Source organism: Hippopotamus amphibius, chromosome 5 (genome assembly GCF_030028045.1).
Source record: "Hippopotamus amphibius kiboko isolate mHipAmp2 chromosome 5, mHipAmp2.hap2, whole genome shotgun sequence".
In the NCBI taxonomy this organism is placed as follows: Eukaryota; Metazoa; Chordata; class Mammalia; order Artiodactyla; family Hippopotamidae; genus Hippopotamus; species Hippopotamus amphibius.
In genome coordinates this window covers 10909093-10925259 of record NC_080190.1, presented here as the reverse complement: position 1 = coordinate 10925259, position 16167 = coordinate 10909093, and the positions used below count along the sequence as shown (strand labels likewise).

Sequence of the window (16167 nt, the reverse complement as noted above, 5' to 3'; positions counted from 1 at the left end):
TTCTCATTGCAGTGGCTTCTCTTGTGGAGTATGGGCTTTAGGCGCATGGGCTTCAGTAGTTGTGGCAGATGGGCTCAGTAGTTGTGGCTCATGGGCTTAGTTGCTCTGAGGCGTGTGGGACCTTCCTGGACCATGGATCAAACCCGTGTCCCCTGCACTGGCAGGCAGATTCATAACCACTGCGCCACCAGGGGGGCCTCTCTTCCTCGTCTCATAAGGACCTCAGTCCTACTGGATTAGGACCCCACTCTCATGACCTCGTTTAACCTTAATTAACCTTCTTAAAGGCCCTGTGTCCAGATACAGTCACATTATACATTAGGACTTCAACATATGGATTTTTACATGAACACAACTCAGTCCATAACACATATTTCTAAATTTTAACAGAAATGTACTTCATCTTCCCACTATATGCATCTCATAAATGAATGTATATGCATTGCCCTGCATGGGAAGCTAGGATTTTGGTAGTGAACGTGTAGAGTAGAATCTTTCCTCTGGTCATAACCAAAACACTGTGAGTCTATGAATATGTGAATATGTGTGTATGTAACAGCTACAAGAAGATTCCATAAATTTCCCTCCCTGTAGTAGTTTTAAAGAACATGGTAAAAGCCTTAGAAAAACCGTACTTCTGTTAACTTTGCCTTGAGCAATTTCTTTTGATACTGAAAGATATATGATCATAACATGCATATAGAATCACAGCTACATAAAAATAACAAAAATTACACCCCCTAGAGAGTTGTATAGGAAAAAAATAAAGGAAATTCATTGGAACACTTCAAGTGGCAAGCACTTTTTCTACATTTTCAAAATTTTGTATTGGCCTCATATTATTTTTAAAGTTTAAAAATGCACTTAGTTAAAACTATGTGGAATTGGGAAACACAGTCCAATATGGCATGTGATAAGCTATTTTACAATAACTGGATAGTTGATGATCTAGAGCAAGTCCATGATTCTGAGCCGTGTTCCCCCAAGTTTCCTGCATGTTCACAGTTTTTCTGTACACATTGTACAGCAAAGCAAGTTCAAGTTGAGACATATACGGGTATGAAGGTAATTCAGCTCCCAGGAATTTCATGTATAGATCATATGAAGAAATTCCGCAGCTAAATAGAATTGATTTCTGGATTACGCCTCACAGTACCACCAATTGAATGAAAATAATCCAGTCAACTTTTTGTCAAGAATAGCTCTTTATTTCGAAGCATGACTTGGCTCATGTTTGCCTTTTTCCTGGGTGTCTAAGGAGCCCCAGGAATGTTCAGGACCTCTTTGTAGAAGAGACAGAACTCATCCAAATCCTTTATTATGGTTTACACTTATTAAAAATGTTCTGAGTTTCCTGCATTTTTGACAGTTATGCATTAGTTACCATATTTCCCTATTCACCACTGATCAGTGTGGAAAGCCTCAGACTGGATGTCTGAGATTTTCTGCACTGATTTTTGGAGAGAGTGAGGGCACGTGTAGTGGTTATGGGACGGGTGGGATGGGGGGTGTCTTTTCATGGAGAGGATGAGCTGCACCAGGATGGTGTGTGTTGTGGCCTTTAGTGGGGAGCAGGGTGGGTAATTCTGCCTGTGCTGTGGCTCTGTCCTTGGCATCCTTGAGAATTGATAAAACATTAATTGTTTTCATTGTTGGCAGCGTGGGGCACGGAGGTTCCCGTTCCGCTTCTGAGAGTGCTGCCAGCTCCGATCTCTGCACCGTGTCCCCAGAAGTGACTGAGCCAAGGAAGCACCCACGGGAAGCCAGGGGCCCAGAAGATTCTCCACTGCCCAGCCCACTGGAGCCCTGGGAGCTGCAGAGTCTCTGGGCCTCCGTGCCCTTTGCTGAGGGTCCCCCGGAAGGTTGCTTGGCAAGCCCAGAAGCAGAACCTGAAGATCGGTCCCTGGTTCAACACCCCCAGGGGGAACTTTCCCCAGATGCCCCAGGACATTCCCCAGCAGCCTTTGTCCCTGAGGGGGACAGCTCTACTCAGAGCAGGGTGGTTGCAGTCACCCCCAGCTCCGGAAGAGAGAGAGGCCCAAAGGACAAAGAGGAGCAGAAACTGTCTTCCTCCAGTGCCATTGACCAGTTGCTGGGAATTTCACCAGCTGCTCCTGAAGAGCCGATGAGGGTGCAGCTGTGTGGAGAGGATGGCCAACCTGGTGGTTTTGGCTCCCAAGGGAAAGAGGCTGCAGGTGGCTTTCCCCTGCCAGACTCTGGGCAGGAAGCCCCCAAGGCCCCTGCTGCAGCCCAACCAGGCCAAGAGAGCTCAGCTAACCTGGGGGAGTCTTCCCCAAAATCTGAGACCCCAACCCCTCAAGATCCAGCCCCCAAATGCCAAGTGGAGGGCCTGCCTCAGGATTTCACGGAAGACTCGGGATTCCCTGGGGCCTGCCCTCCCACCGGGAGCAGTTCAGGGGCTGCCCAAGAAGCCGAAGCGAAGACGGCTTCCCAGCAGCAAATAGGAGCGCATCTGCTGCCTGCAGAGCTGCCCTGGGATTCACCGGGTCCTGCATTGGCCATGGGGGCCAACGGCTCTTGGGAGGAGACTCTGGGTGCCCCTGATGCTCGGGGTCACTCGCAGACAGGGGGTCGAGGAGACCAACCCGAGGGGGGCCCGCTTGTGAGCCCTGAGCCTGCCCCACGCGCAGCGACTGGGGAAACAAGTCCAGCTTCAAGCCTCACTTCACAGCCCGTTGCTCAGGCCTCTGTTGCTGCAGAACAACCCAGGGAGATGGTTTCCGGGGCTGAGATGCCTGTTCTTACAGATCTGGGTGAAAAGCGGGCAGAAGCAGAGTTGGCAGGACAGGAGAAGCACGCATCAGCCCTTGGAGGAGAGGAAGAGGGTCCAGAAGGAGACCCCAGAGAGCTTCCTGCCCCTTTGCCCCCGGAGGAGAGGGGAGAGCTCTGGAATAGGGAGCAAAGCCACGAAGTCCAACACGGGGTTCTGCCTCTTCCCGCTCCCAGTGCATCAGATGAAAGTGCCAGAAGGTCACCAGAGCCAAAGGATGAAGCCAAGGTCCCTGAAGGCCTAGCTGTAGCTAAGGAGGAAAGCAGACTACCTGGGGCTGACCCTGGAGGGCAGGAAGCAGCCTCAGAGTCACCTGAGGGTGTAGATCCTGGGAACCTTCGGGGAGGGCAACCCGAGGCCTGCGGCTGTAAGGCTGACCCAGAGGTGGAAAAGGACAAGGTTTCACAGCTAACTAGTGATGCGGAGAGCAAAGGCCTTCCCAGCATGGCCTCAGCACAGCCACTCAGAAGGGAAGTCCCTGGGCATGTGGACAGGCCCGGTTCTCCATCAAATGCAGCTTGGAGTTCGTTGGCCTGCGGGATGATGGGAGAAGCCCAGGTGGTCCACGCATCCGGCTCCTTGCACCAGCTCCACGAGCAGGATCTCCGCCCGCCCTCTGGGCCGGATGGAGCCGGTGAACAAGTTTCTCCCGAGGGAGCTGTCTGGGAGGGGCCGGGACTGCAGACCAAATATCCTGACACCCTTCAGGACGTGGGGGGATTGGGAAGAATGGACTCTCTTCCTGCTTTAGAAGCTGAGAAATCAGATTTCCTGTCAACTCCTGTTATAGAGGTCGTCCCCAAAGCCCAGGAGGCGGAGAGCACATCTGAAATAAAGATGACGAGCCACCCATCTGTGCAGACGCCCAGCAGCCGTGATGGGGAGGGCTTGCTGACACCCCCAGACCCCCGTGGGCTGGGCCGTGACACAGCTGGACAGGAAGTCCACGCCGATGGGCCACCTCCCCCTGAGGAGGAGAACTTGGCAGTGGACTCTGGGCTCCCAACACTCAGCCTGGAGCAAGATCAGCAGGGAAACCCGTCCTGCCCAGGGGACAATGGGTTACAAGTAGCTGCATCCGAGAGGCCCTCACTCTGTCCTGAGAACCATCTCCAGCTGTCCCAAACGGACCCAGAAGCATCCATCTTCGATACGCTCAGGGAGAAGTCCCAACAGTGTGAAGGCGAGAAAGAGACTTACCCAGATGATGCAGATTTTAAGAACCTGGGTGCAGATTCTCCCCAAATCCACACACCTGTGGCATCCTGGGAAGGTATGAGCTTGCCAACTCATGGAGGAAAGGAGCAGACTTCTGAATCAGAACTTCAAAGTGAGCTCTCCAAAGGCAGTCTGTTTGATGCTCCAGGTTCAGCTCCCGGGGACACAGTTCTGGAGAATCCTACGACAGAGCAGTCAGAGTTGTCAGCACTCATGAGACCGAAGTTGCCTGTACTAGGGGAGGATGGACGAGAGGGAGGATGCAGTGGCAGTGAGCCGTCCAGGAGCACACCTGCTGCAGCAGACACCTTACAAGACTCTACTCTTGCAGATAGCTTGAGCAGAAAGGAAAGTTGCTGTGCTGGGCAGGGACCAAACAAGTCCCAACAGGAGCTGGTTGACGGGCTGAAAGCTGGCAGCCAGCATGGAGAAGCACGTCTCGGGGATGCAGGCATTTCTGAAGCAGCTGACGCTCGGCCCCCGCTCCGGGACTTGGGTAAGACAGAGAAAGCAAGTGGAAACACAGTGGGGGCCCCGCCTTGTCGGCCTGACTCCGTACCTCTCCTGGAGGCTGCTCACTGCCCGCCGCCTCCAGCACCTGCCAGCCCCAGAGTCACACCCGCCCAGGAGGCTCCAGAGAGAGACACAGGTGATGAAACCCAGGATGACAGGCAGCAATCAGAGCTGGCCCCACAGGAGGAAATGGAGTGCCCCACTGCCTCGGATGCAGAGGCCCCAAAGCTTCCTGGAAGTTTCCCATCAGCCGAGGATCAAGGTGCAGATGCTGGGACTGCTGAGACGGGTGGGAACGCTGACAGAGGAGACCTGGGGACACAGCGGGCTCCGGGGGAGCCAGGAGAAGCTGCTCCGAGTGGTGGCTTCCTCTGGACAGAGCAGTGCCTCTCCACTGAGGAGGAAGCTTCTACCTCTGCCCTAGGTGAGCCTTGCCAAGCCGAGCAGCCCTCTGCCAGCTGCCAGGATGCCTGGCTGCCGGCGCAAGCGCTGGGTGGGATTCCTGAGGGCGTAGTGGATATTTCTGCAGCCCAGCCTGTCCCCGACCCAAAGAGGCTCCTGCCATCTGGGCCACCAGAAGCGGCTGCTCCTGACACTCCTTACCTGCATATCAAGGGTGCTGCCAGGAAAGGGGCGGAAGACAGTGGCGTGAAAGCTGTTTCATCTCAAGGCCCCAGAACTCCTGGTGAAAGCCCTTGTCCTATAAGGGAGCCCCTGCTTGTCTTGGAAAATGCCTCCTCCGCTAAGGTGTCTGCTGGCTCCCCTGCCTCCCTCTTGCAAGCAGGAACTGCAGGTGGGGAAATCTCTGCAGCGCAAGCCAGCAGCTCAAGCCCCAAAGCTGGGACCTTTGAGGCACCCATGGACTCCATGCCCTACCTGGACAGGATGCCATTTCTGGCCAAGGGTTCCCAGACCACAGGGGAGGAGAAAGTGTCAAAAGCCAAGCCCAGTGAACTTCCAGCATGCCCTGCAAGTGAGGAGAGCACGACAGGTGATGCAACAAGGGAGAGAGAGCGCAGCGGGGAGAGGATGGTAGACCTTCCCAAGGATCCCAGGAGGGGAGCATCAGCTGGTGTAGACACAGGCTCCAAGCAGACCGGTATGATCACGGACTTCCCTGACTTCAGGGAGCACATCACCAAGATCTTTGAGAAGTCAGTGCTTGGAGCCCTGACCGCTGACCGGCCCCAGAGCACACTGGGAGAAAAGGCAGGAGCTGGGAAGCGTGTGATGGGCAAGGACCTCGCCGTGCCAAGCCCCGAGAAGCTTCCAGATGGGACTCAAGGAGTGGCCATCACCCCTCTCCCCACCCCTCCTGCAGAACTCTGGGTGCCCTCAAAGGAGAAGAAGCAAGAGTTGGCTGTAGAGGCTGAGATTTCTCATCTGAGTCCCCAGGAGTCAGCTCCAGAGAAGCTGCTGGGGCTAGCACGGCCAGCTGCAGAGCAGAACCCGCCAGGTGCCAGTGCGGGGAAGGAGACGAGCGGGGCCCCACAGATGCTGACAGAAAGCAAGAAGCTGGAGGGCGCCGGGGAAGGCTGGCCGGGGCTTGGAGGCCAGGCCCACGCGCCGCAGGAAAGCAGCCGGCAGGAACCTGCTTCCAGTCTGTCTTCACAGGCGACCTCTCCAGAGATTCCCGTTGCTGACTTGCAGGTGGCTTCCCAGAGCCGGGGAGAAGGGGACTTAGTTCACGACGATGGAATTCCTTCTGAAAGACAGCAGCAGGGACCATCCGGCCATGACAGTCAACCCAGAGAAGATGGTGCCCAGGGCTTTTCTCACCCAGGGGCTCTGGGGGACATGCCAGTGTCCACCTCTGCCCAGGGGGCATCTTCTCCCCATGGGGACATTCTGACTGTGGCCAAGGCCATCAGCGAGCCCTGTACCCCAGACGCACTTAGGGGTGAGAAGAAGCATGGAGGTGCCGCTGGGATCTCGGAAACACAGAGTGCCCTGGGCACCCAGAGCGCCCTGGAGCCACGAGCTGGGGAAGTGGCAGACACTCCCCTGGAGCCCGGCTCGGGAGCAGGAGCTGCTAGGGAAGCGGCGTGTGACATCCCTTTGAGCACAGCTGAGACTGAGGCACGTGTGTCTGACGACCTGCCTGAAACAGGTACTACGAGAATGTTCTCCAGTGTGGCTTGTGTCTTGGTGCCCCCAGGAAGCCATGGGGACCCAGGCTGCTCCGAAGGGGCTCTGAGGATGGAGGCTGCAGCTGCCCTGAGCGGAGACAGCCCGGCCAGGCACCCGCAGGCTGAGGAGAAGCCTGGGCCTGAGCTCTCCGCTCCTGCTGGGGATGGGAAGGTACGTGTCTCCTCACCTCCAGAACCTGACGAAACTCAGGACCTGAAGCTGCAAGACCTGGATCCAGAAGCACTCAACACTGAGAGGTACTTAAAAGAATGAATTTCCATGGGAATCTGGGGTCAGCCTCAAAAGTGATTCCCACCTGATTTTAAAAAGTCAGTCATAAAGATGGGTGGTTTTTAAGAAGCTAAATTTTGCATGTCTAATTGTTTAAACTTATCTGCTTACAATCTCTGGATGTGCTGAGATTCTGAAAAATGTGAGAAATGGTTTGGAGGCGTGGGAGCTGTCTGTTTAACACATCCTATTCCTTTCCTTGTGTTCTTTAATTCTTCTAACTGAAACCGTTTGCAAAGCATGAAATGTTTACGGGCTGGCAGTGCACTATGGGGTCATAAGTTATGGTCAATCAGATGTTTTTCTGGAGTCCAGACACATCTGCTTTTGAATCTGGATTTACGTATGCAGAGAGACCTAAATGATCCCAAAGCATCGCAAAGCCTTTCACTGCCTGAAGCTCATTTTTTTCTAGAGATTTTCGTGAAGTAGCCACTTGAAGCTTTAGTTGGGAAATGCGCTTTTCAATAGGACCTGGAGAGAAATGCCCTTTTAAATATTTATTGCTTTCTTTACATTATCCCAGAGAGAGCCCTGGACCTGGCCTACCTACCTTACCGTTGGTTTCTGAGGAGAATGCTCCAGACATCACGGACAAGGCCATCTCAGATGAGGCCAGACGTGCAGGAGGAGCAGAAAGGTCAGTGGAAATGTATCAGCCTTTGGAGAACCATGATGCCTTCCTTTGGCAGAGACACACTGGATGTTTTGCAAAGGAGAGTACTGCTAATACACAAGTCTTTAAGAAAGAAGCACCTAGCCATTCCCATTCTTTTTTTTTTTTTTAATAAATTTATTTATTTATTTTCTTATTTATTTCTTATTTATTTATTATTTTGTTCGTGCTGCGAGGCGTGTGGGATCTTAGTTCCCCAATCGGGGGTCAAACCTGTGCCCCTGCATTGGGAGCATGGAGTCCTAACCACTGGACCTCCAGGGAAGTCCTCATTCCCACTCTTTATACAGGTAAAGCAGTGCCTGAGATAACTGCGAGCTCCATTGCTGTCAAAGGAATTGAGTGAGTTGCCTTCACATCTGAGCTTATCCTTTGTTTTTTTAACAGCTGTATTGAGATGTAATTCACATAGCATATAATTCACTTCTTTAAGGTGTGCAATTCAGTGGCTTTGAATATATTCACAGAGTTGTGCAATTATCGCTACAGTCAATTTTAGAACAGGGTCATCCCCCAGGAGAAACCCCACACCCCTTAGACAGCACGCCCCATGTTTCCCACCCCCCTGAGCCCGACTCCTCCTAATCAAGTTCGTTATCTTTTGAGGCAAATGGGTTCAGTTTTGATTTAATCTCAGGCAGGAATGTCTCATCACCAACAACAGTCAGTCACACCCCTCTGAAGATTAGAGGAGGACAAATGACAGAGGCAACTGCGAATCCCAGACCTTTACGCTTTGCAGTGTACCTGCCTGTTCTTTCCTAAGTGAAATGCCACCCATGGTTGTGCAACAGCTGCTGCTGCTGGGAAATTTCATCCTTTGAGGGAGAGAGGTACTGTGGCATAGATACATTCGGACCAAGCTTTGCAGCATCCTTACATCTTTGGCGATTCCAGAGCTCTCCATGTGTATGTGTGTGTGTGTGTATGTGTGTGTGTGCGTGCTAGCGCATGCAAGCACATGTGCATGTGGGCAGGGCGGGGTCGGACTTTAAATTAGTACCTGCGGCTGGCCAGTGTAGCCTCCCAAACAGCTGCAGGCATTGTGTAAATAATTCGATGCATATTTTGCACATGCTGAAAGAATGCACGATCACCTGTTTTTCGAGTCTGAGCACTTCCACCCACCCCCAGCTGCCTTTCCTGCCCTTCGAGGGCAACTCTCGTAACTCCGGCGCTGCTGCCGCCGAAACAAATGCAGGTTTAGTCTGCATTGGACACTTGTCTCTGCTGCTGACTTAGCACACAAGTCCCCGCAGCCCTTGCTCGTATGTATTTTTGACATTCCCAGTTAAAGGGTAGGGAAAAATGTCTAACTCGGAAAATCCTCCGCTCCCCTCCTCACAAATGTTACCTTAGCTCCTTCTTCAGTCCTGGATGTTTTATCACCTCCTTGGAGAACAAGAAGTTCTCTCTGAACCATATAGTAGTTCAATAAATATTTCATGGCTTGTTGTTTTAACCACTTAAAAGTTTAAAATTATAATTTCTAAATTAATATTAGAATATTCATAAGATATAGAAAAGTATAAAGAAAAAGAGAAAAATCCACAACCACACCACCTAACGGTTACTGGTATTTATTATGTTCGTGTAATTTCATCCGCTGTTTTTTTCTGTTTAAATTCTCAGAGTCCTTTTTTTGTGCTGCCATCAGAACTCTTTGCAATCATAAATCTTAGTGGCTGAAGTTGTGTGACTTAACCACAGTTTACAGAGCAGTAGACATTTACATGATAATGGGTGTTCTGTGCACTTTGCTCTGGTTGAGGATTTGTCATGTGAGAGGCTTTTAGATTCTCGAGTTGTGCCATCCAGTTTGGCAGCCAGTGGTCACATGTGAATGGAAATGTGCTGTAAGGATAAAACACACCCAGATGTTAAAGATTTAGTGTGAAGGAAAGAATACAGGGAAGTCCCTGGCTGTCCAGTGGTTAGGACTCTGCGCTTTGAACTAGGATCCCACAAGCCACGCGGTGTGGCTAAAAAGAAAAAAAAAGGAAAGAATACAAAATACATGATTAATAATTTTTATATTGTTATATGTTAAAATAATATTTTGGATGTCCTGGGTTAGAATGTTATTGAAATTAATTTCACATTTTTTTTGATGCAGCTACCAATCTTAAAATTACCTATGTGGCTTTTGCATTAGTGGCTTGCATTTGTGGCCTGTGGTCTACTTCTGTTTAGATCGCTGGGCTTCAGAATCTGCTTTGTCCTTGTCCTTGAAGGAAATGAGGATGGAAAAGGGCTGACCTTTCCTGTGCTTTGGGTTCTTAGGGAAAAGGCCTGCCACTCTCCCATTGGCTGGGGATTTCCAGAAAGAATTCGGAGTGGACCCTGCCCTCCAGCTTGCCAGGTGGGGTGACCTCTGGCTCCCCTCCCTCAAGGGGAAGCCGCAGCAACACCCGAGCAACTGGACCACAACAGATTCTGCTCTATACTTAGTAGACAGTCAAAGGTCTTTGGAAGGTATAGACCAGCTCTGTCCTATAGAAATAGAGCCTAAGCCACAAGTGTAATCTTAAATTTTCTAGTAGCCACATTCAAAACTAAACAGAAATGGGTAAAATTAATTTCAATAATATGTTTTATGTAACCCAATATATCACAAATATTATCATTTCAACATGTTATCAATATATGAATTATTAATTTGATACTCTACATTCTCGTTTTCATATGAAGTCTTTGCAAGCTGGGGTGTGTTTTGTACCCACAGCAGATCTCACTTTGAACCAGCTACACTCCAAGCCCGCAACAGTTCCGTATGGTGAGTGGCTGCTGTCAGGGACACCCCAGCTCCTCACAGAGCTCTCACAGCTATCGAATGATCCAGAAGGCCAAGCCTTCCCATGGGACCCCAAAGGCCCTCATCTCTCAGCCCAGCAACTTCACTCCTGCTTTAACACAAACGTTGAGAATGCTTCTTTGCCTTCAGGGGAGGCTCAGTAGCTCTGGTGGATGTTTCTCAGAGATAGTCTGGCCAAGGTCAGGGGCGTGCGTCCTGGGAACAGCAGATGTTGCATGTGAAGGTGAAATTCAGCAGCGGTCTGGGGAAAGTTGGGTGGCCACACTGCAGCAGACACTGCCAGGAGCTGGGGTGATGATGAAGTTTGGATTCACACCCAGCTGTGCCCCTCACTGGTTAATACATAACCTCAGTTTACCCATCTGTAGATGGGGAGGGCACAACTATATTTGCCTCGCTGAGTTGCAGTGAGGGTTGACATAACTGATCAAGTGCAATACCCATGCCTCTGGCAGGGGTCAGATTTCCTATTTCAGGTCTGTGGGACAAGCTTTTCTCCTGCAGTGAGCTGAGTGGCCACTGTTTGTCTTCCTGGGGTTGAGGTTCCAGCCTGGCCATCTTTCTTTTCCAGGACTGACTTTTTTTTTTCCTACTTCATTCTTTTTAATGGTTGTATAATATTCCATTTTATGAATGGACCTAATTTCTTACATCATGTTTTATTTTTTATTTATTTTTTTATTGAAATATAATTGCTTTGCACTCTTGTACCAGTTTTTGAGGTACACCAAAGTCAATCAGCTGTATTTATACACATATCCCCATATTCCCTCCCTCCGTCGACTCCCCCCCACCCTCCCTGTCCTGGCCCTCTAAGGCATCATCCTTCATCGAGTTGATCTCCCTTTGTTATACAGCAACTTCCCACTGGCTGTCTATTTTACAGTTGGTAGTATATATATGTCTATGCTACTCTCAGTTCGTCTCAGCTTCCCCTTCACCCCCCGCCCCCCCCCCAACCTCGTGTCCTCCAGTCCATTCTCTGCATCTGCATCCTTATTCTTGTCTTGTCACTGGGTTCATCAGTACCATTTTTTTTTAGAAACGTGTACTGTAATGTTTATTGCAGCACTATTTACAATAGCCAGGACATGGAAGCAACCTAAATACCCATCAACAGGTGAATGGATAAAGAAGATGTGGCATATATATACAATGGAATATTACTCAGCTATAAAAAGCAATGAGATGGAGCTATATGTAATGAGGTGGATAGACCTAGAGTCTGTCATACAGAGTGAAGTAAGCCAGAAAGAGAAAAACAAATATTGTATGCTAACTCATATATACAGGACTGACTTCTGTGTCTGCTAAAATGTCTGCATGGCAGGGGAGAGCGAATTCTTTCTTACCCCCTACTGTGTAGCCCACAGGAATCTGCTCCAAGTTAAAACATTTTGAGATGTGTTTTTTCGTACAACCTTATGTATATTTTTTATCGTGTACTGTATCGTATTGTATTTCAACATAAAAATAATGCTTTGAGTTGCCACGAGAAGAGCAAAGCATCTCAAAACCAAATTTTCTACTTTCTTGGTTGTTGGGTGATGTGCTTCTATTGAATCTATTGAGTTTTGAGATTCTGCTAACTTGAATGGAGCTGATACCACAGATCGGATTCAATAGCTAAGAAATGCCTCTTTTCTGTCTTGATGGCAGTATAGTTTGATAACTCAGTCTCACACCCAGGTAGATGCAGGAAACACAAATATTTTGGTGCTTTAGTTCTCAACTTTTGAAGCCAAATTGGCCCTGCTGGTGCATGTGCTGTGGGTATCTTGTGGCTCTGCTTCCTTCCACCTAAGGGGTATGTGTACCCCAACTCTGAGAAACAGGTGTTGACAGACAGCTTGGCTGTGGCTTTCTATATACATTGTGTGGTCTTCCCTGTGGGTGAGTCTGGGACCCACAGACTTTATTTTTAGAATATTCTACTGATCATGCTTGAATTGATTTCGACTTTGTATACATACGACTGTCTTCAGTGGATGGAAAGTCTAGAATTTGGCATTTTGCTTTCACACTGCCTATGGTCAGATGTGTAGTTCTGAATCCATTGTGGACATCACCAAGCTTGTTTTTGCTGAATATTTATTTAAAGGAGTCCCTTTTTTTTTTTTTCCATTTGGGGACATGGTTGGAAAGGTATCATTTTTCAATCACTACTTCATTTGAGAGAATTAAATTATTCCCAGGTGCTTTGGGTCTTTGCATATACCTAGGCTCAACCACGAAGGGCAGTTGGGTTGAGGAGTTGAGGGGTTGAGGGACGGAGCAGTGAGGGGCCACCACATCTCGCCCAGGTAGCCCTGGCTGGATCTGAAGGCAGGGCTGGGGTGGCTTCCCACCCTTCTTCCCACTCAGTCTGTTTCTTCCTTCTCTCTCCCCTTCTAAAATTACCAGCTGTGACACCATGTTCTCGAGTTTAAGAATAAGGTTTTGAGGAGGGCTACAGATGTATAAATTAAGGAAAAGAAAAGAAGCCACCAAGCCTACGTCTCTAAGCAGATAAAGCCAGGACGACAGAGCCTCATCCCCACCCCCATCCTCTGGGTTTGATTTTATATTACATTGCTTGGATTATCTTAAACTTCCTTTTGAGAAGTATTGGGCTATTACAGGGCTATTACAGAGCTACAACTCTGACACCTCTTTCCCTCCGAGCAATTATCTTCCCAAAAGGGAGACAGTAGAATAGTACAGAGGGTTCACATGCTGGCGGCCTCTTACTGGCTGTGTGATACCTTGGAGGAGCTGCTTAACTTCTCAGTCCTCAATTTCCATATCTCTAAAATGGGAAAAATAATATTTCCCTGTTAGGGCTGGAACTAAGATTAATGTGGAATGTTTCCAAAGCATCTAGTATAATGCCTGATATATGGTAAGTGTAAAATACAAATGGTAACCACCATTATCATTTTAAGTGTATTTATTCAGAAACATCCGGGGAATTAAGCAAACAAGAAAATGCCCAAAGTCTCCAAATGATACGGTAACAGACCCTGCAGAAAACGGGGAGACGTGAGGCTGGATGAGAGTCTGTTTCCAGACGTTTGACCTCTCTGTGCCTCTGCTTCTGTCATATGGGAGCTCCACTAACCCTGCTCAGCTCACAGGAGGGTTCAAAGGTACCTGAGAACTAACGACTCTACAAATGACATGGATTTATATTATGATCAACAGCTTCAATCACTGTGAACCATCATATTATAAAAGTCAAAGGACCTTTCAAAATGTAGCCTTTATGTTCTGAAGCTTTTGTGTTCCATAATTACAGCGATGTTTTTAGAGGGGAATCTGAACGCCAAGTCACTTGGGAAAGCTGGGTTATGAGGGCCCCACACCAAAGGTGGCAGCCTCCTGGGACACAGGGGCTGGTTCCCTGCCTCCAGGGGCCTGTGATGGGAATGCTGCGGGCTTGGCTTCTGGCCCTTCTGGGTTTCTGAGCCCCTCCGCCCAGACGAGGCCTCCGTCATGCTGCGTCTGGATGTGATGAGGGAAGAGCCACCTAAGAGTTCCAGGCCAGTTGCAGGTCAAGGGGGTGATTTTCCAAATGAATGTGTCCAAGCTGACCCGCTTCTCTTCCTGGAACCTCTCATCACCGCCACTGTGTTAGACCAGGGTTCAGGTTTGTTTCAGCAGGTGTGACTGAGAAATGGATATTTTAGACTCCAGCTGGATATCTGGAAGGAAATGTGGGTGCATTCTCGTCGAGACGTGGGACAGGGACGGGACAAGGGAGCTACCTGACAGCACAGCTAGAATCAGATTCTGGTCCCTGATGGCATGCTTCCCCTCGGTGCCTGAGCTGAACAGAGGACCTGTTTCAGGGGAGGGGGCCATTCTTCCTAGCAACACCTCCCCCCCAAACCTGCTTCTAGGCTGTGGAGAGAAGACCATAGAATTGAGTTCTATTGTGTGAGACAAGCATAGGCCTCGAGGTCTACAGATAAGTTCCAGCTCAAGTTCTAGTTCTGTGACCTTGGGAGCATCCCTTTTTTTTAAAATTTTATTTATTTATTTATTATCTATTTATTTAATGGCTGCATTGAGTCTTCGTTGCTGTGCACGGGCTTTGGTTGTGGCGAGCGGGGGCTACTGTTGTGGAGCACAGGCTCTAGGCACACAGACTTCAGTAGTTGTGGCACGTGGGCTCAACCGTTGTGGCTCATGGGCTCTAGCGTGCAGGCTGAGTAGTTGTGGCGCATGGGCTTAGTTGCTCTGTGGCATATGGGATCTTCCCAGCCCAGGGCTCGAACCCGTGTCCCATGCATTGGCAGGTGGATTCTTGGCCACTGCGCCACCAGGGAAGCCCAGGCATCACCTTTGATGAGCCTGTTTATCAGCCTGTAAAGGGGGGGCGTACAGTACCTAGGATTAAATTAGCCATTTTATTTAGAGTGCCTGACACAATAGAAGTACTCAGTGTAAGTCCCCTTTCACTTATTCCTCCCTCTGGACCAAAGTGCTTCCACATCCAGCATCTTATTTCCTCATCACCTCAACCCTTGGTAGGTACCGTTTGTGTGCCCCTTATGCAGAGGAGGAAGTGGAGGCTGGGACGGGTGACGTGGCTTGTTCAAGGAGGGCTAATGAGAGTTAGAGCTGGGACTGGAGCCTTTCTTCTGGAGAGTTCTTCAGACATCAGATCCATGTTTGGATCCTTGATCCGTAACTTATTAGCCAGGAGGAATCTTGGGGAGGTTACTCTCTAAGACTTGCTGTCCTCTGGGACTTGCTACGATGATGGAAATGTTCTATATCTCTGCTATTCAGTACGGCAGCCACTAGCCACATGTGGCTACGATACACCTGAAATGAGGCCGCTTGAAAATCCGGGGCCAGTTTCAGGGTGACATGGTTTCAGGGTCATGGAGGAACTGAGTTGTGAATTTTATTTAACTCCGATTAATTAAAACTGAAATTGAAATAGCCACGTGGGGTAGTCACCTCTACATGGGACGGCCCAACGTGAAGAAATAACACCTTCACAAGCACATATAAGAGATGAACCGTCCCCTTCAGCAGCATGGGTTCTGAGAGGATCCACGTGAAGCCCTTGCAGGGCTCAGATGCCTGGTGGTGCTGAGCGCCAGGTGCCTCCTCGCCTCCCCTTGGCTCTGCCAGTGGGAGAGCCAGTGCGATGTGTCTCCAGAGTGGAGACTGGGATGCATTCACGGCACAGGTGCCTGGCCACGCAGATCAGCAGGAGGTGTCTCTCTGGCACCCGAACTGAGGAGGTTCACCCGTGGGCCAACCGGAGGCCTGGGCTTAGCCAGTGCAACCCACACCCAGGCCTGGTAAGGAGGCCCGGGGAACCCAGTCAGCTGGCTGCAAACACTTAATCTGGACCCCTCTGTGTCCACCCATCCCCACGGGCCACACCTGCCGGGGTGCTCCTCCGGGCTGGGAGGGCACTGACGGGGGTCCACAGTGGGGAATGGGTTGCCAATTGCCGTCTCTGTACCGATCTTGTCCCGAGAAACTGGCAGGGTGGGAAGGAAGCTTGCCGTGGGGTGTGCAGGGTCAGAGGCTCCAGCTAACTGCATCTCAGCCTCCCCTTTCTTAGGGCCTGTTAAGTCATCTGGCGTTAAATAATTTAGCAGCCTGCTGATTCAGAGATGGACTGTGCAAGTGTCTCTGTTTCCACAGGAGGCACTGGAGGAGGTCTGATTACTAAGACTTTTAAAGCCTTTTCCTTTTGTAAGGCGGTTAGAGGGTATTCGGTAAGAA

The 16167-nt window shown here is 49.9% G+C and overlaps 1 protein-coding gene across 3 annotated transcripts in view; it reads left to right on the top strand.

Annotated features, from left to right (window-relative positions):
- Positions 1 to 16167, top strand: part of TACC2 (transforming acidic coiled-coil containing protein 2) — a 210479-nt gene that overhangs the window by 64185 nt on the left and 130127 nt on the right. For all 3 annotated transcript variants that reach the window (XM_057735111.1, XM_057735110.1, XM_057735109.1), the window contains 2 exons: positions 1660 to 6909; positions 7470 to 7583. In XM_057735111.1, coding sequence (XP_057591094.1) covers positions 1660 to 6909; positions 7470 to 7583 — 5364 coding nt within the window. The remainder of the gene's footprint in view (positions 1 to 1659; positions 6910 to 7469; positions 7584 to 16167) is intronic.